General features: G+C 51.0%; 1 protein-coding gene across 2 annotated transcripts in view; it reads right to left on the bottom strand.

Moving 5' to 3' along the window:
* Positions 1 to 573: 573 nt before the first annotated feature.
* Positions 574 to 24,702, bottom strand: part of LOC109892947 (protein Jade-1) — a 144,731-nt gene continuing 120,602 nt past the window's right edge. For both annotated transcript variants that reach the window (XM_031826889.1, XM_020485873.2), the window contains 2 exons: positions 13,316 to 13,447; positions 574 to 7,246 (listed from right to left, as the gene is read on the bottom strand). In XM_031826889.1, coding sequence (XP_031682749.1) covers positions 6,291 to 7,246; positions 13,316 to 13,447 — 1,088 coding nt within the window. In that variant the 3' untranslated portion in view covers positions 574 to 6,290. The remainder of the gene's footprint in view (positions 7,247 to 13,315; positions 13,448 to 24,702) is intronic.

Here is a 24,702-nt window from a genome sequence, read left to right on the forward strand (position 1 = left end):
TGAAGGTAGGGAGGGGCATTCCCCTTGCAGGTCCGTAGGCAAACACCAGGGGATGCGAGCTTCAACTGGAAGCTGATGGAGTAGGCGGAGGAGCAGGGTGACATGGGAGAACTTGGGGAGGTTTAAATCCAGGCTGCGACCTTCTGGTTAAATTTCAAGGGTTTGATGGCACAAGCGTCACCTTTTACTGTCCCTTTATCTCTCAACCTACAGTACATGTAAAATGGAGTATCTAGCCTAGTTACCTCTGGGTCCGTCTGTAGAGACCCAGAATGATTCAACACAGTGTGACTGAATCAATCAACCCTTGAACAGAGCTTAAAAAATAAGAGGTAATCTGGGATTAGTACATACTTTTAATTCAATGATTAACAGCCATTGATTCTTTAAGAATATCACTTAGAAATGATCTTAGTTCAACTGTCGTACCCCATCCCTCAACTGTCGTACCCCATCCCTCAACTGTTCACCAAAAAGTGGCAGAGTATATTTGTTGTTATTTGAATCCCAGATTGCCTTAAAAATGAGCTCCTGGGATGGTGAACTGAACAGAGAGACGGTCCAGAGCATGGGTACACAGAAAGCACTGCTTTATTGACTACACTGGTCAACCACACCATAGTGCCGGGGGGAGGAGGGGAGGGGGGGGTCATAGTGGACGCAGCCGTCTTTAAGGCAACACAAACAGCATGCAGATACAGTCACATGGAACATCATAATATTGCTTTTTAACGTTTTGCTTAACATTGAAAGTGTACAAAAAGGAAAAAAATAGTTTTTTGCACTAATGAAAAATACATTTTTTGTTTTTCCTCCTACAAAGACTCTAATACAAGAAAATAAATATTGCAAAAAAAGCCAAAAAATAATTTAAAATAGCTCTTCTTTTTAATATATGTTCAATATTTCTCTTTGCTATTAACAAATGGCACAACATTCTTTGAAACAAAGAATACAGAAGGATAAACTCCTGCAACATTCATATTATCGTATTGTAGAACTGATGCAGATCGAGCCTAATTGGGTGTGGAATTGAATTGTATACGGCAGCAGAGATTTCAGCGCCTTTTAAGGACAAATAAGACAGCCACGTGGTGGAGGGAGGAGGAACCATGTCAGAGTCTGCTTTGATCAGAGCGATCACGTACTCCTATCAAAATTATGAATGTGACCATTAGGAGATACAGGACAGGCATATTGGCTGCGTTTACAGGCAGTCCGATTCTGATATATATTTTTCACTAATTGGTCTTCTGACCAATCAGATCAGCTCTGAAAAAAGATCTGATGTGATTGGTCAAAAGACCAATTAGTGCCGGTGTAAGTCAACGGCAGAAAAGGCACCCCATTCCCTACATAATGCACTAATTTTGACCACAGCCCTATGGGGCCCTGGTCAAAAGTAGCGCACTATATGGGGAAGTGGGCACCGTTTGTGATGTAGCCTGAATTTGGAGGCAGCAAAGTGATGCCAGATCAACTACAAAAAAACTAAACCTGCTAAGCATCAGAGCTCGGCTCTGTTGCAGAGACACAACCGGTAAATTAGCCCGACCTTAGGAGGAGCAGCGATGGTCATGGATAAACCTTCTCTCCTGGAAATGGATTCATACGTGTATTCATACAAGTCACGGAACGACAGTCGCAAACAAACATGGGAGCAAGTTGTTTGAACTGTGGAACTTGAACATTTTGAAATGCTATTGAATTTAATGAGAGGAACACATTCTGTGACCCTGCTGGTCATAAATAGCTCGAGTACATCCTAAATGGCACCCTTTTTCCTTCATAGTGCACTACCTTTGACCAGGGCCGTAGGTACTATAATAGGGAATAGGATGCCATTTGAGATACAGACGCTGTGTTGCCAGAGAGCAGCGGTTAGTTTCTGTGAGTGTTCTCTATGGAGGAAGTGAGAGAACAAAAGGTCTCTCCCAGGCTTCAGCTGCACGCTGATCAGCACACTGGGGAGCCGGCCTGACCATTTTAACTTCAATTAGCCAACACACACACACACAAATACACACTCGTGACTCGACAGACACAGACAAACATGCACGCAGACACAAGCATTGACTCGGACAGACACTAAAACAAACACACTCACTACTGGCTATGCAGTTCCCACCTATCAAATCAACTTCTCTGGTTCTGCATATAAAACAGAGACCAGAGAAAGTAAATAATCCCCAGCTCCAGTGAAAACAGAGAAGTGTTTGCTCTTTACGTTTGTGAACCCCACAGAGGGAGGGACAGAGAGAGTGAGACAGAGAGGGAGGGAGGGACAGGGAGGGAGGGAGGGACAGGGAGGGAGGGAGGGACAGAGAGGGAGGGAGAGAGGGAGGGACAGAGGGAGGGACAGAGAGGGACAGAGGGAGGGACAGAGAGGGACAGAGGGAGGGACAGAGAGGGACAGAGAGAGGGACAGAGAGGGACAGAGAGGGAGGGAGGGACAGAGAGGGAGGGAGGGACAGAGAGCGAGGGAGGGACAGAGAGCGAGGGAGGGACAGAGAGCGAGGGAGGGACAGAGGGAGGGAGGGACAGAGAGGGAGGGAGGGACAGAGAGGGAGGGAGGGACAGAGAGGGAGGGAGGGACAGAGGGAGGGAGGGACAGAGAGAGAGAGAGGGAGGGGTGTTGTTTAGATTCCCTGTCTGTTAAGTTCACTGTGGACAGGGTGCAAACACTAAGAGGAAAGAACAAACTGTCCTCTCTCTCTCTCTCTCTCTCCCCCTCTTCTGCCCAGAGCGGTAGCAGTGACAAACGCTCTCTCCATTACACAACACATGCACGTCATTATTTGTCCTGAAAGCTTCTTCCTTTGACCCGCCCATGCTTCAAAACCCTGAAGGAGCTGAGGCGGGCCGTCGGAAACACTGAAGAAGGGGAGGGAAGTGAGACAGAGCACTGGTCTGCGGGGCGGGTGTTGGATTGGAACCATACTTCCCAGTGTGGAAGCAGTCAGTCGACGGTCGGAGAAGCGCTAGTAAGGAAGCAGTCGGTCTGATTATGAGTCAGCATTCTAGTTATATGAGCCGCGGCTGAAGCGTTACAAAAACAGCTTGCGAAGGCTTTTAACACGGAAACAAAAAGGGTTTCTAGTACAGTATTCTACATTATTGTTGGTGCATAAAAATAAACAAACATAAGTAAACGGCAGTCAAACTACTACAGCCGTGAACCAGTTCCCTAAGGGATAAAGCAACTAACACAGAAGAGGAGATCCTTTTCAATGACGTCGCCGTTGTGTTGTTAGTGTGCCGACGGCTTTGTCGCGCTACAGACAACAGCAGCAGCAGCTGGGTGGTACGGAGACAGCACGAGGACATTCATCCACAGCAAACGCCAAAGCAGCATTTCTCAACCCAATTCCAGGGGACCCGCCCCGCCGTCTGAATGCACGTTTTGTTCCAGCCCAGCACTAACGCAACCTATTCAACTGATCATCAATTTGATTAGCAGAATAATGGGCGTTAGTGTAGGGCTGGAATAAAACATGCAAACCAGGTGGGTCGTCGGGAATGGGGCAAAGAAACCCTGCTTGGGGAGGATAATAATAATAATACCATCCATCCATACTCTGTAGGATAATACCATCCATCCATACTCTGTAGGATAATACCATCCATCCATACTCTGTAGGATAATAACATCCATCCATACTCTAGGATAATACCATCCATCCATACGTCTGCATGAAAAGTGCTGTCACCTGCTGCCTGCTGGACCGAAATACCTCACTAGAACTCCAGCCTACTGTTTCTGAAAAGAAGCGGAGGAAGAGGGCGTAGACACCCCTCTCCAATAATAATAATAACAACCTGTTTTCTACTACGTTGGGGGCCGTATATGAAGGGTCCCATCTAAAACACAGCCTAGTCTAAATCTGTGTATATATTGAATATTGAAACCAAGTTTACATTTCATTGTCTTAGCAACACGTAAATGGTTAGGTGGTGGGGTGGATTCTGTGGGTTTTGCTACAGTGCTGAACCCCACTCACCCACCCCTATCTGCAGACAACGATGAGCACTGTTGTTCTTATGGTATTGTGATTGTAGAATACGAATGAATAATGTGCTACTCATTCTGTTTCTATGGTTGTAATGGTCTGCCTCCAAGGGTTACGGTGGATGGAAAGGAAGGAGCCAGACTGGCTGTAGACAGACAGTGTCACCTGACCAATACGCTGCTTTAGGAAGTTTCATCCTGAATCCTTATGTCCCCTCTGGGACAGGAAAACAAACATACAAAACGAGTCATCTTCTATATTACGACCCTGTTATACCAGCGCTGGGGGTTGTCAGCGGGCTCAGCCATCAGCCGCCCATCCACACACGGTTCAGCAGCATTCAACTCTCTCCAGGTTGGGGGACGGGGACGTAGGCCACTCCATCCAGAGTAGGTCAGTGGCACAGAGGGCCAGTAAGTAACACACTTGTGGGAGCAGGGAATGGGAGAGTCCAAGGTGGAATAGTGGTGGTGGGTGTCAGGACGCCCCCCCCCCCCCCACCCCCTTTAAAAAGGCCGAGTCACACCATGCCAGCGCAGGCCTGAGCAATGCACAACTCCCAAGTGAGGCTGCGTCACAAATGGCACCTTATGCACTAAGCAGGGAATAGGGTGCCATTTTGGGACGCAGACAGAGTAAGTGCATGGTGCCCTGTCTGTTATACACACTGTTCTTTGGCATTATCAACTCAGGAGACAGCCAGGTGGGTAGTAGTAGTGTACTGACTGAGACATGAGAAAAGCTCTCAGCACAGTAGTAGTCAGAGTTTAAACAGTGAGCATTGCCAAAGGAACCTTTTCTATACATACCCATCATATGTAGAAAAGGCTGTATATGGTTTTATATATTTACGGATTAACTTTGATTTCAATACATTTTCAACCCTTCTTTTCGTCGCCGTCAAAAACATTTTTTTTATTAGATTTTTTTTTTTTTTTTTTTAAACCCTGAGAAAATACTGTGGACCGCTTTTTAGTACAAAATACAACTCTGAGACGAAAAAAAAAAAAAAAAACATTAATTTACAAAGAACTCAAAAAAGTAGTCAGAATCCAGAACTCTGTGCTGTAGCTGACTATACGATTCGTCTGAATGGAGCAACAACGACTCCAGAAGTTGCTTTGTTGGGGCAGCACTTTGCACAAATATGGTAGAACTGTGTGGCTTTGCATGCGGTTGGGTTGATTAAATGGCAAAAGCTGCATTTACATATCTTTTTTAGGCACTACAATTAAGGTCCGAGAAGCCCTCTGTTTCAGTACGCTTGATGGCCAATACAACAGATGTTCCTTTTTTGATTGTAACAAATCTGATTATAGAAGTGATTGATAAACTTATTTTGGGGGAGCGACAGAAGGCACACAATAAAATACTGTTTCTCCAATGATTCAGGCCCAAACGGAAGATGAGGGAGGAGTCAGTGAAGAGCTGACGTAATTATCAACCAGTGTGTTTCTACAACGGCTGGATGCAGACAGAGTCGTTTAGAGTATGTGTGTGTGTGTGTGTGTGTGTGTAATGTGTCTGGTGTGCGTGTGTGTGTAATGTGTCTGGTGTGCATGTCTGAAAGAGTGTGCGTGTTTATGCCACAATGTTTGTGTTACAGTTCCCGTTAGCTATTTGTGCTTTTAAAAGGCTAATATTTGTTTGATATTTTCTGTACATTTCTCAGAATGATGCTGAACTGAAAGGCTTTTTAAAAACATCAGATCCCAGGAATCGCCTCGCGGGATCCATCTTACGTCAAGAGAAAGGAAGAGATTCGTCTGAACCAGCTTATAATGCCCACAAAGTATTCACCCCAATGCTAGCGGCTTAGTCACCACTGACCACACCACTAGGAAGGGTTGATGGCATGGATCACCGCCATGCTATACTTCAAAATAAAACCTCAAATGTAACATTGTCCAAAATCCATTTCCTCTTTGTCTTCTTACGTCATCATACAGCATTTGTTACTTTAACAAGCACTACTAACATCTAGGGTCTCGTTGTGTATGTAGCTATCTGACTAACAGCTACGTTCAAATCCCCAGAACAGAGCAGAGAGACTGATTTAGGACTAGTGAAGTACAGAGATTTGGTTCATTAAAGCGATCTAGAGAGAAAAGAACGGCATGTATAATATCAAAAGCACAGACGGACAGACAGACAGACAGTAGCCATGGTAGCGGGAGCTGGGATGGAGCTCCGGTCAGTCTGAGAAATCAGTGTGTCTTCTGGACGATGGTGTGTGAGTGTGTGTGTGTGTGTGTGTGAGAGAGCGTCTCAGTTTTTTTTCTACAACGCCAGCACGCTCCTCCTCAGCAGGTCCTCGCTCCCAGAATGCAACTGGGCCAGGCGGAGCTTGCGGCCGCTGGAGTGCGTGTCCGAGTCGCTCTGCTCGGCGTCAGAGAAGTAGCCATCCGTCTCGGGGTCCAGCAGCGACGACGTCTCCTTCACTGGGTGGGGGTCCCTCTCTCTCTCCAGGGGACGCTCTACCACCTCCTTCCCCCCTCCACCCCCGCCCTTCCCCCGGGACTTACCCTGCCGGGGCAGGCGGAGACGCAGGGCCGTGCGGTGACCGAGACCCCCCCCTGACCTCCCCTCAGGCACTGTCCCGGGACTAATGCAGGGCTGTGTGGGGGAGCAGGAGGCCAGAGGGGCCGGCGTGGGGGCGGACGCTGCCCCTGTACCAGTGAGGCTGTCCCAGGGGCCGCGCTCCTCCGAGATGTGACAGGAGTCCATTTTGGAGGTGGGCGGCTGCGGCGGCGGGTCCAGTGGTGCCTCAGTGCTCCTGGTCTGGGGGTGGTGGTGGTGGTGGTGGAGAGCCTTGGAGCCCCGGGACCTCTCCCCTCTACGGGCCCCGTGGCCTGGCCTGTCATCTGCCAGCAGAGTCCCCTTGGCTGTGGCTGTGGAAGAGGCGGTGGCAGCAGCAGCGGGACTGACAGCAGTGGCAGAAGGCGGGGTGGTTGCTGCGGCGGGGGAGTGTTGGGCCCGGGCTCTGGGCTTGCCCCGGGTCTTGCGGCCCAGCTGAGGGGTTTTCCAGGTGGACTTCATGGAGTGGTCCATCATAAGGCTGAGCAGGCTCTCCTCTCCCTGCAGCAGCTGGTCAGACAGCAAGCTGGCCGTCTTGTCACGGTGCTGCCCGGCGTCCAGGGCCCACTGGCTCAGCATGTCGTCAGCCGTGATCTGCACCGACTGGGCCAGCCAGCTGTCAAACAGCGAGTTGTCCAGAGGGAAGGTCTTGGGGAAACCTGGGGGGAAGAGATTGACAGGTGAGAGGACCATAGAGGACCAGTCTAGAGCGAGGGGGTCAAACTCAACTCCAGGAGGGCCGTGTTATTTCCTTTCAATTTGTGCCCAATGAAGACCTAGAGAACCAGGTAAATGGGAGTTCTTGATGAATCCTTGACCTTAACTGATCACTTAAGTAACAAGGGAGGACTGAAAACCTGCAGGCACACGGCACTCCCAGGAATAGAGTTTGACGCCCTTGTTATACAGACGATTCTGAAATCTCATGAATGTCTGTTGATGGATAGTAGGATCAACTGTTCCGTCCAAAACATAAAGCCTTCTGGGAGGAAGTCTGGAACAAACCTGTAAAACATAGGAAGACACAGCGTAGGGCTGGGTGACAAAGTACAGTACGGGGGATATGTGGTCGGAGTCGTGATGCTAAACCTGACCAGACTTTCCTTCAACGAATCAATCATTTAACAGGCGGTAGGGTGTGCGTCCCAAATATCAACATATTCCCTATATGTTGCACTACTTTTAACCAGTCCCCTATGGGCCCAGGTCAAAAGTAGGGCAGTACATAGGGAAAAGGGCACATTTGGGACTCAAACCCCCTATCTACCCCACTTCCTGTGTGAGTTTAAACAATGCATTAGCCCCGTTCTGCGTCGGTCTGTCTGTCTGTGCTTTGTCACCACCACCACCAGGGACGTTCACTGTCAAACGCAGCTTTTAGAGACAATGCATGCTGTGTGTGTATATAATTACGAGATTTGCATGGCTCCTTGTCTGTCATTAAGGCCCAGAGTTGGCTGCCAGAGCCTCTCTGCAGCTCGGGAACACCGATTCTCACAGGAAATAGAGAGAAGGCGGGAGAGGGGGAGGGAAACACACTGGTGCCAGGCGGTGTCGCAAATGGGACCCTATTCCTTATGTAGTGCACTACTTTTGACCAGGGCCCGTAGGGTTGCATTACATAGGCCTGGGGATAGGGCGCTATTCAGAACACACCTAGAGACAGAGCTCCATCCACCACCCGTATTCCAATCCCATGAAGTCCCTCTCCCACGGTCTGGGAGATGCATCAGGGGACAGTACGCTGGGTAACACTCTCCCACTCCCCGAACCCTGCCCCTAAACCAGAAACACACTGGGTTCCTGTCAACCCAAAACATCATGAGCCACTGTTCACAAAGGATTTCACACACCTACACACACCTTCCAACAACGGCGCTTGAACGTGCACACACACACACACACACACCTCTTTAAAAAGGTAGACCTGCTGAAAATACATTTAAACCCTATAGGTGTGGTGTTGTTTCAATGAGCTACAATAACCTCCTTAAATGTGTGTCTCTCTGTCTGGTGTGAAGTGGTGTCTATCTCCTCAGGTGATGAGTAAGGTGCTGGCTGGCATAGGGACAGAGTATTAGCAGTGGTGCAATTGGCTCCAGCTCCACACACCCAGCCTGCCTGTTTAATGAGATGAAGCTCCTACTTAGAATAGCATTTTTAAATCACAGTCATTAACAGAGGGCTAATTCCACCACAGCCCCTATTGAAGTATGGGAGGAACACAACCGAGGAGAGGAGGCAGGGAGGGATAGAGGGAGGAGAGGAGGCAGGGAGGGATAGAGGGAGGAGAGGCGGCAGGGAGGGATAGAGGGAGGAGAGGCGGCAGGGAGGGATAGAGGGAGGAGAGGAGGCAGGGAGGGATAGAGGGAGGAGAGGAGGCAGGGAGGGATAGAGGGAGGAGAGGAGGCAGGGAGGATCAACTTGAGAGACGCTCTCTGCTGGGCATGTCAACATCTTACCACAGAGACACGAGGTAGGGGTGTGGGGACGGAGGGAGAGAAGATTGGAAAACAAGTGTACTTCTCCCCGCAAACTGAGATGCTAGTCAGCACATCTTCCCTCCCCACTACCATCAACTGCACCAGATTCCTATAGACCACATAGGGCCCAGGCGGTCACACCAACACAACCCTCAACATTCCTGACCGAGTCATCACCTGTTAAATCTTCCTGTTAGCCCCCCGTCTAAGGCTATGGCCACACTCTAACGATTTCATCCGTGTTCATGCGTCTATGACTGACATCATTGTCAATTTTTTTTGTCCATCAAAAGTACAACTAAAGTCAAGTATTCTCTGACGAGTTGCTTATGTAAAAAGACAGACGGTTTGGGTGTTTTTGTTGGACAATGCATCACCGTTGTCATTCACCCGGCAACAGATTACTCTCCCATTGGATTGGAAAGGCACTGGGTCCATCCGAAATGGCACAGTAGTGCACTAAATAGGTACTAGGGTGCTATTTGGGATGCATCCTCTACCCAGTCACCCCCCTCCTCCCCCTTCAGTCCATAAGGCACTGTGCCCACCAGGAGGTCAGGAGGAGCTGCTGTGATTGGATCAGCATCCCCAGGCCAGCCGTTTCCATGACGCAGCAACAGCACCAGCGCCTCTGCTGGAGACAGGAGACTAGAGAGGGGAGGAGGGAATGAGAGGTGGTGGAACAGAGAGAAGGGAGGGAGGGGGGAACAGAAAGGGAGGGAGGGAGCAGAGTTGGAAAAGAGAAGGGAGGGCGGGGGCTGGTCGTGACCCACTCTGCTCCACCTCTCCTCTTCATCTCCAACCCACCCCGCTGCGCATGTCTGCTGGCTGCAGCCCCTCTCCTGGCTCTGCTCCGTGGACCCGGTGAAAGCAGCCCCGGGGCCTAGGCTGATGTGGTATGGTGGCAGCCCACGCTAGGCTAGGTGAGACCCGGTAGGGCTAGGAATGCGCTGGCTGGGACAGGGCCAGACCAGGCTAAGCTACGCTAAGTAGGGCCAGGGAGGGAGGTAGGCTAAGCTAGACTAGACAGGAGGGAGGGAGGCTAAGCAAGGCTAGGATAGGCAGGGACAGGAGGGAGGGAGGCTGAGCTAGGCTAGAAAGAGCCAGGAATGCGCTGGCTGGGGCAGAGCCAGACTTGTGTTTGTGCAGGCCCCGGTACAGTGTGCCAATTGTTCTCAGGTGCCAACTGTCGCCCTGACAACCCCGCATACGCACGGAGCGAGGGAAAGAGAGGGGAGTGAGCAGTGCGAGTCAGCGACGGAGAGCACTGTAAACTCCATGCCTGAAGAACTTAGAGGCGGAAACACAAATTAAGTGTTAAAATGATGCCCAAAGTATCAGTCTGGGGAGAGAGTTAGTAATTATCCAGCCCTCTCAATATCAACACCCAGAAGGTCTTGCAGTCTATTTCACCACTACAACACTCAGAGGTACTCTACTCCACTCTGTCTGCCACCCAGGGGTCACGTTACGACAGGCTTATCACGGTGGCCAGATGCCCGTATCCGTCCGCGTCCCAATTGGCACCCTATTCCCAAAGGGCTCTGGTCAAAACTAGTGCACTATATAGAGAAAGGGGTGCTATTTACGACTCTCCCAGCCTCTGTCCCGCTGCCTTATCAGGAGATGCTCTCCCCTAACCTCTGACCCCCTGGGTTATCCTGTTCCGTGAGGGAAGGTCACACACGCTAAAGCCCGGGGATTTAAGAGAGCAGCTCTGCCTTAGTAGGGGGGCAGGCAACGCCACGCACCCCACCCACAGCGCTCAGAAAAACAAGGTGGCGGGCAGGGACACTGGGCCCACACCATGAGGATTAACCTCTACCCCTTTTACCCTGAAAATAATATGGACATTGTTTTTTAAATGAGTTTTTATGTACACCTGAGAAGCTACACCTGCACCAAGCCATGCAAACAGATGCGTTTCCATGGCTATAGTTGCACCTCCTCTCAGTAACACTCTGCCTGGCCAAATCTCATCTGGCATCACCAAGGACTCAACTGGCATCTCTCAATGGCACGGTATATCACACCAGCCAACAGGAGAGTGCAAACAGTGTCCGAGAAGAACAATAGAATAACAGCACTACTACAACATCCATTTCTGTTGAGAAACACACACACACTTGGGGTTAAGTGCTTAAAAGGTAGAGTTGGAGTGTATATCAACCTGCACCTACATGGTACACATGCAGTCAGCCCTGTGAGTCGTCAGAGCACTACTGAGCAGTCTGACAGAGAGGAGATGGACTCAAAACACACACCGTCCTCAGTCGCCCGCAAAAAGGCCCGTCACACACAAAACACGATGAGGTAGGCTGAGGAGATAACATCTGAGGAACCAGTCAGGCGGAGGGGAAAAAACAAAACAGCCCTCTGTTACATGTTCTGTTATCACAGCACTGTGGAGCATTGACATAACTGAAGGACATTCAGGAAGAAACCCCCAGCTAGCCACTGTTAGACTTATTATTTACCTTGACCTCAAAAAAGGTCAGCGCTCGTGATGTTACCCTCTATCGTCGCTGTGTGGCTTACTATAGGTGGACCCTGAAGTGTGTGTTTGCACCACCGTAGTGCTATACTGCACTGCTTATAATGTAAACAATAGATTCCCATGTGCAAGTTCGCCACCAGGTCCACCTGCTCACTGGTTTTGGAGTGGGTAACACAACGAAAAGCTGAAAGTGAAGTATAAGGACAGGCATTGGGAAGCACCGGTCCTACGGGAGCTCTGAAGAGAGCCGAGGGCTCGGTGGACACACGTGGGATACAATTCTTCTTTGGTACTGTCACCAAGGCTGGGGACATAAAGGCTCCTCCAGGCCCTGTCCATATGTCGCTTCTCAGCTCCAATACAGGGGCCAAGCCACTCGCCTCACATCGGCGTCGTAGTCATGTCCGCTAAAAGATCAGTATTGACGCAGAAAGGGAAATATTGCAGGACAACCACAGACGTCAACAGTGGCTAACAGTTTCCTAGTCGATTCCCTGTTAATGGTTCTACAGATTGTCTGGGGATAAAGGATGCTTCTAGTTGAGTATGTGTAACCGTGGGAAGACTTTTCCTCCTGAATGTTGATACTGTAAGCATCTTCATCATGATCTGGAGAGAGTTTGGACACTGATTAGTGCCGAGGGATTAACCGAAATGTCGGTTATTTATAATTTTTTAAAACTAATTGACCGACGTCGGTTCAATTATTTGTATTCCATTTAATTCGGTTTTCTCTCTAAGCTCAATGCAGTTTCCTTAGATATAAATCAGATCCAGCCTGAACTGTGCAATGTAGTAGGGAGTTGTAGTTTCCAACAGGATAATATTTGACATAATTACATTTTATGTGCTAAACTAACTACAATGACCACAATCCATTGCACATCTACTTGTCCGGGCTTTGTTTCTTTTAGGTCTGCTACTCAAGAAACAGAAGAACATGCGATCGTGAGGTGATATAGAGAGCAGCTGTTGCTTCGGGAGGTTTCTCTACCTGAAAATACATGATCTAAGTGATTGATAGTTGGTATTCAGTAGTTATAAAAAAGTATGCCTTATTTACTTTGAAGAACTACTAAAATAGTGATTTTTTCCCCCAGGCAGCAGCTCTGTAGAGATGAGATGACTTAGAATGAAATAATAAAGTCACCAAAAAAATAAAGATATATACATAAATTAAATATTTGCTGAAAAAGTCATGTGAATAAATGATGGTTAATAAGTGATAAGCAGTAATGGGCATCACTAACATCATGGGACTTTTATTAAAAGTATTTTATTCTGTGTTACAGCATTCAACCAAAATAATCGAAACCGAAAAACGCGATTTAAAAAATATAAAATCACACCGAAACAACTTCAAAATGTACTAATCGCTCAGCAATGACACATTCTCCAGAGATGGTATCCACAGAGGAGACCTAAGCTGCATCCTGATTCACCACACTTCGCCCAAAGTGTGCACTTGCACACTCCCAGTAATCGATCTGAATGCTTTGGATTGGTGTAGGCATTGGCTCTCCAACATGATTAAATCCATGACAGGGAGTGTTGTGCAAGTGCACCCTTCAGAAGAAGGGGGTAGAATCAGCACCCAGATCTAGATGGTGCGAGCCTGGACAAGTCGGGGGAGGTGTGATAGCAACTCAGGGGGGGGGGGGGGGGGGGGGGGGGGGGTCTTACACGTCATCGACTCGACTGGAAACTCACAGCGCATAACACAAACCCCCGTGGTGTGTCAGACCTACCTAGCTGTTTGAGGAGGGAGCCGTTGTCAGACTTCCACCTCTCTTTCTTCTTCTCCGGACTGCTTTTCCGCCGCTCCTTCCCCTTCTCCTTCACGCCGTTCTGTCTTCCCTTATGGCCCTTCATGGTTTCCTCTGCAGAGGAAATAGAGCAACATTGCAGAGGAGCCAGACAAGCAGGAAGTCAGGGAGAGGCAGGTCAAGACCGGGATATTTCTTCTCGTGTGCGCTAGATCAACTACTGGTGTTTTTAAACTGATTGGCTGTGCCCTTGGGGACATACCGCGTGCGCCCCAAATGGCAGCCTATTCCCTATATTCTGCAGGGCTGCAGTCAAAGGTAGTGCACTATATAGGGAATAGGGTGCCATTTGGAACACATGCGGTGTAGCAGTTAAATACAGCTGCATAATGTTAACACAGTCAAATACTGAGGAGGCTATGTAGCAGTCAATGTTTGATTTCATTATCCTAAACTAAATTGGGGGTCAGTACTAAGCAGTGAACAGTACCCTGAGGCTCCTCGTCTCCCTCCTGCTTAAGTTTCCCTCTCCTCCAGTCAGAGTGAACTTTACACCGAGAGACTGAGCAATCTGACCCCAGAATGGCACCTTTTACCCCACCAGCTGGACTAATCGTTGTGATGAGAGAAATGAACCATGACCAAACTGAGAAACTGTCCCACTTCTCAGAAAAGCTCAGACCAAAGAACTCCCTCACAGTCAAAACCTTCACCATCTCTATTCACAGCTCTTGAATATAGTCATTGGGGACTATGAGGCACAGGAAACCCACCCACCCACACTCACAACTACAAATATGCTCACAAACAAGCACACTTACAGTAAATACACAGTACCAGTTTTAAAAAATTGGACAGCTACTCATTCAATAATTTCTTTATTTTTACTATTTTCTACATTGTATAATAATAGTGAAGACATCAAAACTATGAAGTAACACATATGGAATCATGTAGTAACCAAAAAAAAAAGTGTTAAACAAATGTTATACTGTATTCTTCAAAGTAGCCACTCTGTGTCTCACAAAGACATGGCAGTTGGAACCAAAAATCTCAAATTTGGACTCAGACAAAGGACAGATCTCCACTGGTCTAATGTATATTGCTTGTGTTTCTTGGCTCAAGCAAGTCGTATTCTTATTGGTGTCCTTTAGTAGCGGTTTCTTTGCAGCAATTTGACCATGGAGGCCTGATTCACACAGTATCCTCTGAACAATGATGTTGCGATATGTCTGTTACTTGAACTCTGTGTCGCATTTATTTGGCTGCGATTTCTGAGGCTGGTAACTAATGAACTGATCCTCTGCAGCACAGTAACTCTGGGTATTCCTTTCCTGTGGTGGTCGTCATGAGAGCCAGTTTCATCATAGCGCTTGATGGTTTTTCGACTGCACTTAGAAGAAACGTCCAATGTTCTTGCCATTTTCCGGTTTGACTGACCTTCATCTTTTAAAGTAATGATGGACTGTTGTTTCTCTTTGCTTATTTGAGTTGTTCTTGCCATAATATGGATTTGGTATTTTACCAAATAGGGCTATCTTCTGTATACCGCCCCTACCTTGTTACAACACAACTAATTGGCTCAAAGGAGTCATACAATGATGTAGAGGAAATGAAATACACAAACGAATTCCCCATTAGTAAGAAGGAAAGAAAACCCACTATTTAACAATGCACACCTGTTAATTGAAATGCATTCCAGGTGACTACCTCATGAAGCTGGTTGAGAGAATGCCAAGAGTGTGCAAAGCTGTCAAAGGCAAAAGGTGGCTACTTTGAAGAATCTCAAATATAAAATCTATTTTGATTTGTTTAATGTTTGTTGTTGTTGTTGGCTACTACATGGTTCCATATGTCACTATTATTCCACAACGTAGAAAACAAAGAAAAACCCTTGAACAAGTAGGTGTGTCAAAACTGTTGACTGGTACTGTACATCTGCAGCAGCATCTCTTTGGACACACATAACACAGAGGGAGAGCACACCGCTGAGGAACCGTCCCACTAGCTGTGCGGTTGGGTTGGCGCCCCCCTTCCACACTTATTGTTGGGGGACATGTTTGAACACGCTCCCGCTGCTTAGACCAACAGTGGAGCGGGTGGTGTGCACGCCTGACTTCATCTCATGCTGGTTATAATAGAGGCCGAGTTGAGTTGTGGGGGCACTGAGGGTCTCCCTCCATCACGCTTCCCCTTGATGGAGGAGCAGGACATGCATGGGGAGGGGGGGGGGGGGGGGGGGGCTGAGTGGTACCTTACTGTGTCTTCACACGGAGTCTACCCTGGGTGTGTGTGTGTATACATGTGTCCATGGTGTTTCCAACAAATCTGTTGTGTGGGTGTGTGCGTGCGTGAACACTGCCGGTAAGTGTGTGTAGGATAGAAGGTCATATGTATGAGTGATGTATTAGCTATTTTTGTGAATATGTGTGCTGTCGGAAAGAAGAAAAAAAACTCATTTTCTGCAACGGACCAACTTGGAGAGACATTTGGAAACGTTGTAGTCAGATCAGTTTTTTCTCTTTCCCCCCCTCTCTCACTTCTCCCTCTCCCCCTCTCACTTCTCCCTCTCCCCCCGCTCACTTCTCCTCTTTCCCCCCTCTCACACTTCTCCCTCTTAACCCCCTCTCACACTTCTCCCTCTTAACCCCCTCTCACACTTCTCCCTCTTAACCCCCTCTCACACTTCTCCCCTCTTAACCCCCTCTCACACTTCTCCCTCTTAACCCCCTCTCACACTTCTCCCTCTTAACCCCCTCTCACACTTCTCCCTCTTAACCCCCTCTCACACTTCTCCCTCTTAACCCCTCTCACACTTCTCCCTCTTAACCCCCTCTCACACTTCTCCCTCTTAACCCCCTCTCACACTTCTCCCTCTTAACCCCCTCTCACACTTCTCCCTCTTTCCCTCTCACACTTCTCCCTCTCCCCCCCTCTCACACTTCTCCCTCTTTCCCCCCTCTCACACTTCTCCCTCTTACCCCCCTCACACTTCTCCCTCTTACCCCCCTCACACTTCTCCCTCTTTCCCCCCCTCACACTTCTCCCTCTTTCCCCCCTCTCACTTCTCCCTCTTTTCCCCCTCTCACACTTCTCCCTCTTAACCCCTCTCACACTTCTCCCTCTTAACCCACTCTCACACTTCTCCCTCTTTCCCCTCTCACACTTTTCCCTCTTCCCCCCTATCACACTTCTCCCCCTCTCACACTTCTCGCTCTCACACTTCTCCCTCTTTCCCCCCTCTCACTTCTCCCCCTCTCCCTTACATTTTTCTGGCGTTGTCAGTTAGGTGCAGTGTCTCCAAGGGATTCGTCTTTTGAAGTGTGTGGTTAATTTCCTCTCTTTCTGGGAGCACTCAGCTGCGGTGTGTGTGTAAAAGAGAGAGTGTGTAAGTGTGTGTGTGTTTGTTGCACTGTGGCCCACTTACCTGCGCTCATTAGCACGACACCAGAGCTTCTTTACACTCCCTCTACCACTTCCTCTCATGCTCCCTTTACTACTTCCTCTCCTCTCGCATGCTCCCTCTACCATTTCCTCTCCTTCTCTCTCCTGCTCCCTCCTGCTCCCTCTACCACTTCATCTCATGCTCCCTCTACCACTTCCTCTCCTGCTCCCTCTACCACCTCCTCTCCTTGTCTCGCATGCTCCCTCTACCACTTCCTCTCCTTCTCTCGCATGCTCCCTCTACCACTTACTCTCTTCTCACATGCTCCCTCTACCACTTCCTCTCCTTCTCTCTCAAGCTCCCTCAACCACTTCCTCTCCTTCTCTCTCATACTCCCTCTACCACTTCCTCTCCTTCCCTCTCATGCTCCCTCTACCACTTCCTCTCATGCTCCCTTTACCACTTCCTCTCCTTCTCTCTCATGCTCCCTCTACCGCTTCCTCTCTCTCATGCTCCCTCTACCGCTTCCTCTCTCTCATGCTCCCTCTACCGCTTCCTCTCTCTCATGCTCCCTCTACCGCTTCCTCTCTCTCATGCTCCCTCTACCGCTTCCTCTCTCTCATGCTCCCTCTACCGCTTCCTCTCTCTCATGCTCCCTCTACCGCTTCCTCTCTCTCATGCTCCCTCTACCGCTTCCTCTCTCTCATGCTCCTCTACCGCTTCCTCTCTCTCATGCTCCCTCTACCGCTTCCTCTCTCTCATGCTCCCTCTACCGCTTCCTCTCTCTCATGCTCCCTCTACCGCTTCCTCTCTCTCATGCTCCCTCTACCGCTTCCTCTCTCTCATGCTCCCTCTACCGCTTCCTCTCTCTCATGCTCCCTCTACCGCTTCCTCTCTCTCATGCTCCCTCTACCGCTTCCCTCTCTCTATGCTCCCTCTACCGCTTCCTCTCTCTCATGCTCCCTCTACCGCTTCCTCTCTCTCATGACTCCTCTACCGCTTCCTCTCTCTCATGCTCCCTCTACCGCTTCCTCTCTCTCATGCTCCCTTACCGCTTCCTCTCTCTCTGCTCCCTCTACCGCTTCCTCTACTCTCATGCTCCCTCTACCGCTTCCTCTCTCTCATGCTCCCTCTACCGCTTCCTCTCTCTCATGCTCCCTCTACCGCTTCCTCTCTTCATGCTCCCTCTACGCTTCCTCTCTCTCATGCTCCCTCTACCGCTTCCTCTCTCTCATGCTCCCTCTACCGCTTCCTCTCTCTCATGCTCCTCTACCGCTTCCTCCTTCTCATGCCTCCCTCTACGCTTCTCTCTCTCATGCTCCCTCTAGCTACCGCTTCCTTCTCTCTCATGCTCCCTCTACCGCTTCCTCTCTCTCATGCTCCCTCTACCGCTTCCTCTCTCTCATGCTCCTCTACCGCTTCCTCTCTCTCATGCTCCCTCTCTACGCTTCCTCTCTCTCATGCTCCCTCTACCGCTTCCTCTCTCTCATGCTCCCTCTACCGTTCTCTCTCCTCATGCTCCTCTCGCTTCTCTCTCTCATGCTCCTCTACGCTTCCTCTCTCTCATGCTCCCTCTACCGCTTCCTCTCTCTCATGCTCCCTCTACCGCTTCCTCTCTCTCATGCTCCCTCTACCGCTTCCTCTCTCTCATGCTCCCTCTACCGCTTCCTCTCTCTCATGCTCCCTCTACCGCTTCCTCTCTCTCATGCTCCCTCTACCGCTTCCTCTCTCTCGATGCTCCCTCTACCGCTTTCTCTCTCATGCTCCTCTACCGCTTTCCTCCTCTCATGCTCCCTCTACGCTTCCTCTCATCATCCTCCCTCTACGCTTCCTCTCTTCTCATGCTCCCTCTACCGCTTCCTCTCTCGCATGCTCCCTCTACCCGCTTCCTCCTCCTTCATGCTCCTCTACCGCTTCCTTCTCTCATCAGCTCCCTCTACCGCTTCCTCTTCTTTCATGCTCCCTCTACCGCTTCCTTCTCTTCATGCTCCCTCGTACCGCTGCCTCTCTCTCATGCTCCCTCTACCGCTTCCTCTCTCTCTGTCTCCCTCTACCGCTTTCCTCTCTCTCGATGTGCCCCTCTACCGCTTCCTCTCTCTCATGCTCCCTCTACGCGCTTCCTCTCTCTCATGCTCCCCTCTTACCGCTTCCTCTCTCTCGTGCTCCCTCTACCCTGCCTTCCTCTCTTCCATGCTCCCTTCTACCGCTTCCTCTCTCTTCATGCTTCCCTCTACCGGCTTCCTCTTCTCATGCTCCCTCTACCGCTTCCTCTCTCTCATGCTCCCTCTACCGCTCTCCTCTCTCTCATGCTCTCCTCTACCGCTTCCTCTCTCTCATGCTCCCTCTACCGCTTCCTCTCTCTCATGCTCCCTCTACCGCTTCCTCTCTCTCATGCTCCCTCTACCGCTTCCTCTCTCTCATGCTCCCTCTACCGCTTCCTCTCTCTCATGCTCCCTCTACCGCTTCCTCTCATGCTCCCTCTACCGCTCCCTCTCCTGCTCCCTCTACCACTTCCTCTCCTGCTCCCTCTACCACTTCCTCTCCTGCTCCCTCTACCACTTCCTCTCCTGCTCCCTCTACCACTTCCTCTCCTGCTCCCTCTACCACTTCCTCTCCTGCTCCCTCTACCACTTCCTCTCCTGCTCCCTCTACCACTTCCTCTCCTGCTCCCTCTACCGACTTCCTCTCGCTGCCTTCCCTCTACCCTCTCTCACCCCCTAACCACTTCCTCTCCTGCTCCGCTCTACCCACTTCCTCTCCTGCTCCTTCTACCACTTCCTCTCCTGCTCCTCTACCACTCCTCCTGTCCCGCTCTACCACTTTCCTCTCCTGCTCCCTCTACCACTTCCTCTCTGCTCCTCACCACCTTCCTCCTCCTTCACTCTCTGCTCCTGCTCCCTCTAACCAACTTCCTCTCCTTCACGTCCCTGCTCCCCTCTACCACTTCCTCTCCTTCTCTCGCATGCTCCCTCTACCACTTCCTCTCCTGCTCCTCTACCACTTCCTCTCTTCCCTCTCCTGCTCCCTCTACCACTTCCTCTCCTTCCCTCCCTGCTCCCTCTACACTTCCTCTCCTTCCCTCTACCACTTCCTCTCCTGCTCCCGTCTACCACTTCCTCTCCTGCTCCCTCTACCACTTCTCTCCTGCTCTTGCATGCTCCATCAACACTCCTCTCCTTCTCTCTCCTGCTCCCTCTACAACTTCCTCTCCTGCTCCCTCTACAACTTCCTCTCCTTCTCTCGCATGCTCCCTCTACCACTTCCTCTCCTTCTCTCTCATGCTCCCTCTACCACTTCTCTCATGCTCCCTTTACCACTTCCTCTCCTTCTCTCTCATGCTCCCTCTACCACTTCTCTCTCATGCTCCCTCTACCACTTCCCCTCCTGCTCCTCTACCACTTCCCCTCCTGCTCCCTCTACCACTTCCCCTCCTGCTCCCTCCTGCTCCCTCTACCACTTCCTCTCCTTCCCTCTCCTGCTCCCTCTACCACTTCCTCTCCTTCCCTCTCCTGCTCCCTCTACCACTTCCTCTCCTTGCCCTCTCCTTCCTCTCCTGCTCCCTCTACCACTTCCTCTCCTTCCCTCTCCTGCTCCCTCTACATTCCTCTCTTCCTCCTGCTCCTTACCTTCCTCTCCTTCCTCTCCGCTCCCTCTACCACTTCCTCTCCTTCCCTCTCCTGCTCCCTCACCACTTCCTCTCCTTCCCTCTCCTGCTCCCTCTACCACTTCCTCTCCTTCCCTCTCCTGCTCCCTCTACCACTTCCCTCCTTCCCTCTCCTGCTCCCTCTCCTTCCTCCTTCCCTCTCCTGCTCCTCTACACTTCCTCTCCTTCCCTCTCCTGCTCCCTCTAACCACTTCCTCTCTTCCTCCTCCTTCTCCCTCTACACTTCCTCTCCTTCCCTCTCCTTCTCCCTCTACCACTTCCCCTCCCTCTACCATTCCCCTCCTGCTTCCTCTACCACTTCCCCTCCTGCTCCCTCTACCCACTTCCCTCCTGCTCCCTCTACCACTTCCCCTCCTGCTCCCTCTACCACTTCCTCTCCTTCCCTCTCCTGCTCCCTCTACCACTTCCTCTCCTTCCCTCTCCTGCTCCCTCTACCACTTCCTCTCCTTCCCTCTCCTGCTCCCTCTACCAACTTCCTCTCCTTCCCTCTCCTGCTCCCTCTACCACTTCTCTCCTTCCCTCTCCTGCTCCCTCTACCACTTCCTCTCCTTCCCTCTCCTTCTCCCTCTATCCACTTCCTCTCCTTCCCTCTCCTTCTCCCTCTACCACTTCCCTTCCCTCTACCACTTCCCCTCCTGCTCCCTCTACCACTTCCCCTCCTGCTCCCTCTACCACTTCCCCTCCTGCTCCCTCTACCACTTCCCCTCCTGCTCCCTCTACCATTCCCCTCCTGCTCCCTCTACCACTTCCCCTCCTGCTCCCTCTACCACTTCCCCTCCTGCTCCCTCTACCACTTCCCCTCCTGCTCCTCTTACCACTTCCCCTCCTGCCCTCTACCACTTCCTCTCCTTCTCTCTCCTGCTCCCTCTACACTTCTCTCCTTCTCTCTCCTGCTCCCTCTACCACTTCTCTCCTGCTCCCTCTACCACTTCCTCTCCTGCTCCTTCTACCACTCCTCTCCTGCTCCCTCTACACTTCCTCTCCTGCTCCCTCTACCACTTCCTCTCCTGCTCCTCTACCACTTCCTCTCTGCTCCCTCTACCACTTCCTCTCCTGCTCCCTCTACCACTTCCTCTCTGCTCCTCTCCTGCTCCTCTACACTTCCTCTCCTGCTCCCCTCTACCACTTCCTCTCCTGCTCCCTCTACCACTTACTCTCTCTGCTCCCCTCTACCACTTTCCTCTCCTGCCTCCCATCTACCACTTCCTCTCCTGCTCCCTCTACCACATCTTCCTCTCACTGCTCCCTCTACCACTTCCTCTCCTGCGTCCCTCTACCACTTTCCTCTCCTGCTCCTTCTACCACGTCCTCTCTATCACTCGGCCCCCTGCTCCCTCTACCACTCCTCTCCTTCACTCTCCTGCTCCCTCCTACCACTTCCTCTCCTGCTCTCTCTACCCCTTCCTCTCCTTCGCTCTCATGCTCCCTCTACCACTTCCTCTTCCTTCGCTCTTCAGTGCTCCCTCTATCCACTTCCTCTCCTTCGCATCTTCATGCTCCTCGTACCACTTCCTCTCCTCGCTACTCCTGCTCCCGGCTCCCCTCTACCACTTCCCCTCCTGCTCCTCTACCACTTCCTCTCCTTCACTCTCCTGCTCCCTGCCTCCCTCTACCACTTCTCTCCTCACTCTCCTGCCTCCTCTACCACTTCTCTCCTGCTCCCTCTACCACTTCCTCTCCTGCTCTCTCTACCACTTCCTCTCCTTCGCTCTCATGCTCCCTCTACCACTTTCCTCTCCTTCGCTCTCATGCTCCCTCTACCACTTCCTCTCCTTCGCTCTCATGCTCCCTCTACCACTTCCTCTCCTTCGCTCTCATGCTCCCTCTACCACTTCCTCTCCTTCGCTCTCATGCTCCCTCTACCACTTCCTCTCCTTCGCTCTCATGCTCCCTCTACCACTTCCCTCCTCGCCTCTGCTCCCGCTCCTCTCCCACTTCCCTCCTGCTCCCTCTACCACTTCCCCTCTGCTCCCTCTACCACTTCCCTCCTGCTCCCTCTACCAACTTCCCCTCCTGCTCCTCTACCACTTCCCCTCCTGCTCCCTCTACCACTTCCCCTCCTGCTCCTCTACCACTTCCCCTCCTGCTCCCTACCCTTCCTCCAGGCTGCCTCCCTCTACCACTTCCCCTCCTGCTCCCTCTACCACTTCCCCTCCTGCTCCCTCTACCACTTCCCCTCCTGCTCCCTCTACCATTCCCCTCCTGCTCCCATCTACCACTTCCCCTCCTGCTCCCTCTACCACTTCCCCTCCTGCTCCCTCTACCACTTCCCCTCCTGCTCCCTCTACCACTTCCCCTCCTGCTCCTCTACCACTTCCCCTCCTGCTCCCTCTACCACTTCCCCTCCTGCTCCCTCTACCCACTTCCCTCCTGCTCCTCTGAACCACTTCCCCTCCTGCTCCCTCTACACTTCCCCTCCTGCTCCCTCTACCACTTCCCCCCTGCTCTACACTTCCCCTCCTGCTCCCTCTACCACTTCCCTCCTTCACTCTCCTGCTCCTCTACCACTTCCTCTCCTGCTCTCTCCTGCTCCCTCCCCCCACTTCCCTTCCTCTCCTTCGTCTACCACTTCCTCTCCTGCTCCCTCTACCACTTCCCTCCTCTCCCTCTACCCCTTTCTCTCCTGCTCCCTCTACCACTTCCTCTCCTGCTCCCTCTACCACTTCCTCTCCTTCTCCTGCTCCCTCTACCACTTCTCTCCTTCACTCTCCTGCTCCCTCTACCACTTCCTCTCCTTCTCTCGCATGCTCCCTCTACCACTTCCTCTCCTGCTCTCTCTACCACTTCCTCTCCTTCGCTCTCATGCTCCCTCTACCACTTCCTCTCCTTCACTCTCCTGCTCCCGCTCCCTCTACCACTTCCTCTCCTTCACTCTCCTGCTCCTGCTCCCTCTACCACTTCCTCTCCTTCACTCTCCTGCTCCTGCTCACTCCACCACTTCCTCTCCTTCTCTCTCCCTGCTCCCTCTACCACTTCCTCTCCTTCTCTCTCTAAAAGACAGAGCTCAGCCCAGAGTCCCCCCCCCCCTCACACACACACACACACACACACACGTCTACAGGAAGGTAAGCCAGTAGAAAGGAACCTTTAAGGCTAGACTTGAATGTAGGATATCCCTAGACAGATAAAAATCTGCATTCCAAATATGCACCCTATGCTCTCTATAACGCAACAGTTTTGACCAGGGCCCATAGGAAACAGGGTGCCATTTGGGACTCTTCCTGACCCTGACTCCATTACAGCCCCCAGTCATGTGAGTATTTGTGGTGTAGTGGTAGTCAACCTGCAGTGTCCATGTCCTCCCTCTGGCCCCAGTACTGGACCCATAGTAACCACTCACAGGCGTGACAATAGTCTTTACACACAGTCTGAGGGTTTCCCCTGTGTGTCTGTCAGAAGGAATGGGAAACGAGCCACCCTGTTACAGAATAACTAGCCAGGACTCTCTAGAGTCTTAAGGAGAAACTAGAGAAAGAAGTGTGTGTGTCTTGGAAAAGGGGAGGGGTGGGAATTTATGTGCATATTAACATTTGAAAGAGGAATTGGCTATGCTAGTTCAGGTGTGTGTTGGAGTGGGATCTGTCTGTGTGTGGAAAAGCAAGCGTGTATGTGTGTGCGGTTGTGAGAGTCCTTGCGCGTGTGTGGCCTTTTACCTATGTCTGTGTGGCACGCTTGTCCGTGTGTGTGTGTGTTAGCCTGGGGAGTTTTGCGAGTCTCTCCAGCCGGTACTCAATTTGCAGTGTTCATCATTCCTGAGCCTCCAAAGCCCGCTGATGTGTAGTAGGACCTCCCAACTGCACTTCTCAGCGCTATCAGTGGCCTGTGTTGGCTGCCCGGCGCTAAGCAGCCATATCTATTCACACATGGAAATGAGGGGCCGACACACAGCCGGGGGAGGGGACAGATAGAACACACTGCTTTCAGTGGCTTGCGGCCCAAATGGCACCCTACACCCTATGTGGAGCATTACTTTTCACCAGGGCACCCGTGGGCCCTGGTCAAAAGTTGCACACACTAGGAAGGGAGTAGGGCGCCATTTGGGACACAGAAGACCGGGCCCTCTGTCTGCACCCTGCTCGCTTAGATGGAGAAAGATGGGGCTGTCAGTATCATAATGACTGGGCGACCTCTCTCATATCCCTCTCTTTGCCTCCACATTGCGCTCACTCTCTCTCGCTCTCTCTCTCTCAATTCAATTTCAGTTTAAGGGCTTTATTGGCATGGGAAACATGTTAACATTGCCAAAGCAATTGAAGTAGATAATAAACAAAAGTGAAATAAACAAAAATTAACAGTAAACATCACACTCACAGAAGTTCC

The sequence above is a fragment of the Oncorhynchus kisutch genome, linkage group LG6 (genome assembly GCF_002021735.2).
Source record: "Oncorhynchus kisutch isolate 150728-3 linkage group LG6, Okis_V2, whole genome shotgun sequence".
Lineage (NCBI taxonomy): Eukaryota > Metazoa > Chordata > Actinopteri > Salmoniformes > Salmonidae > Oncorhynchus > Oncorhynchus kisutch.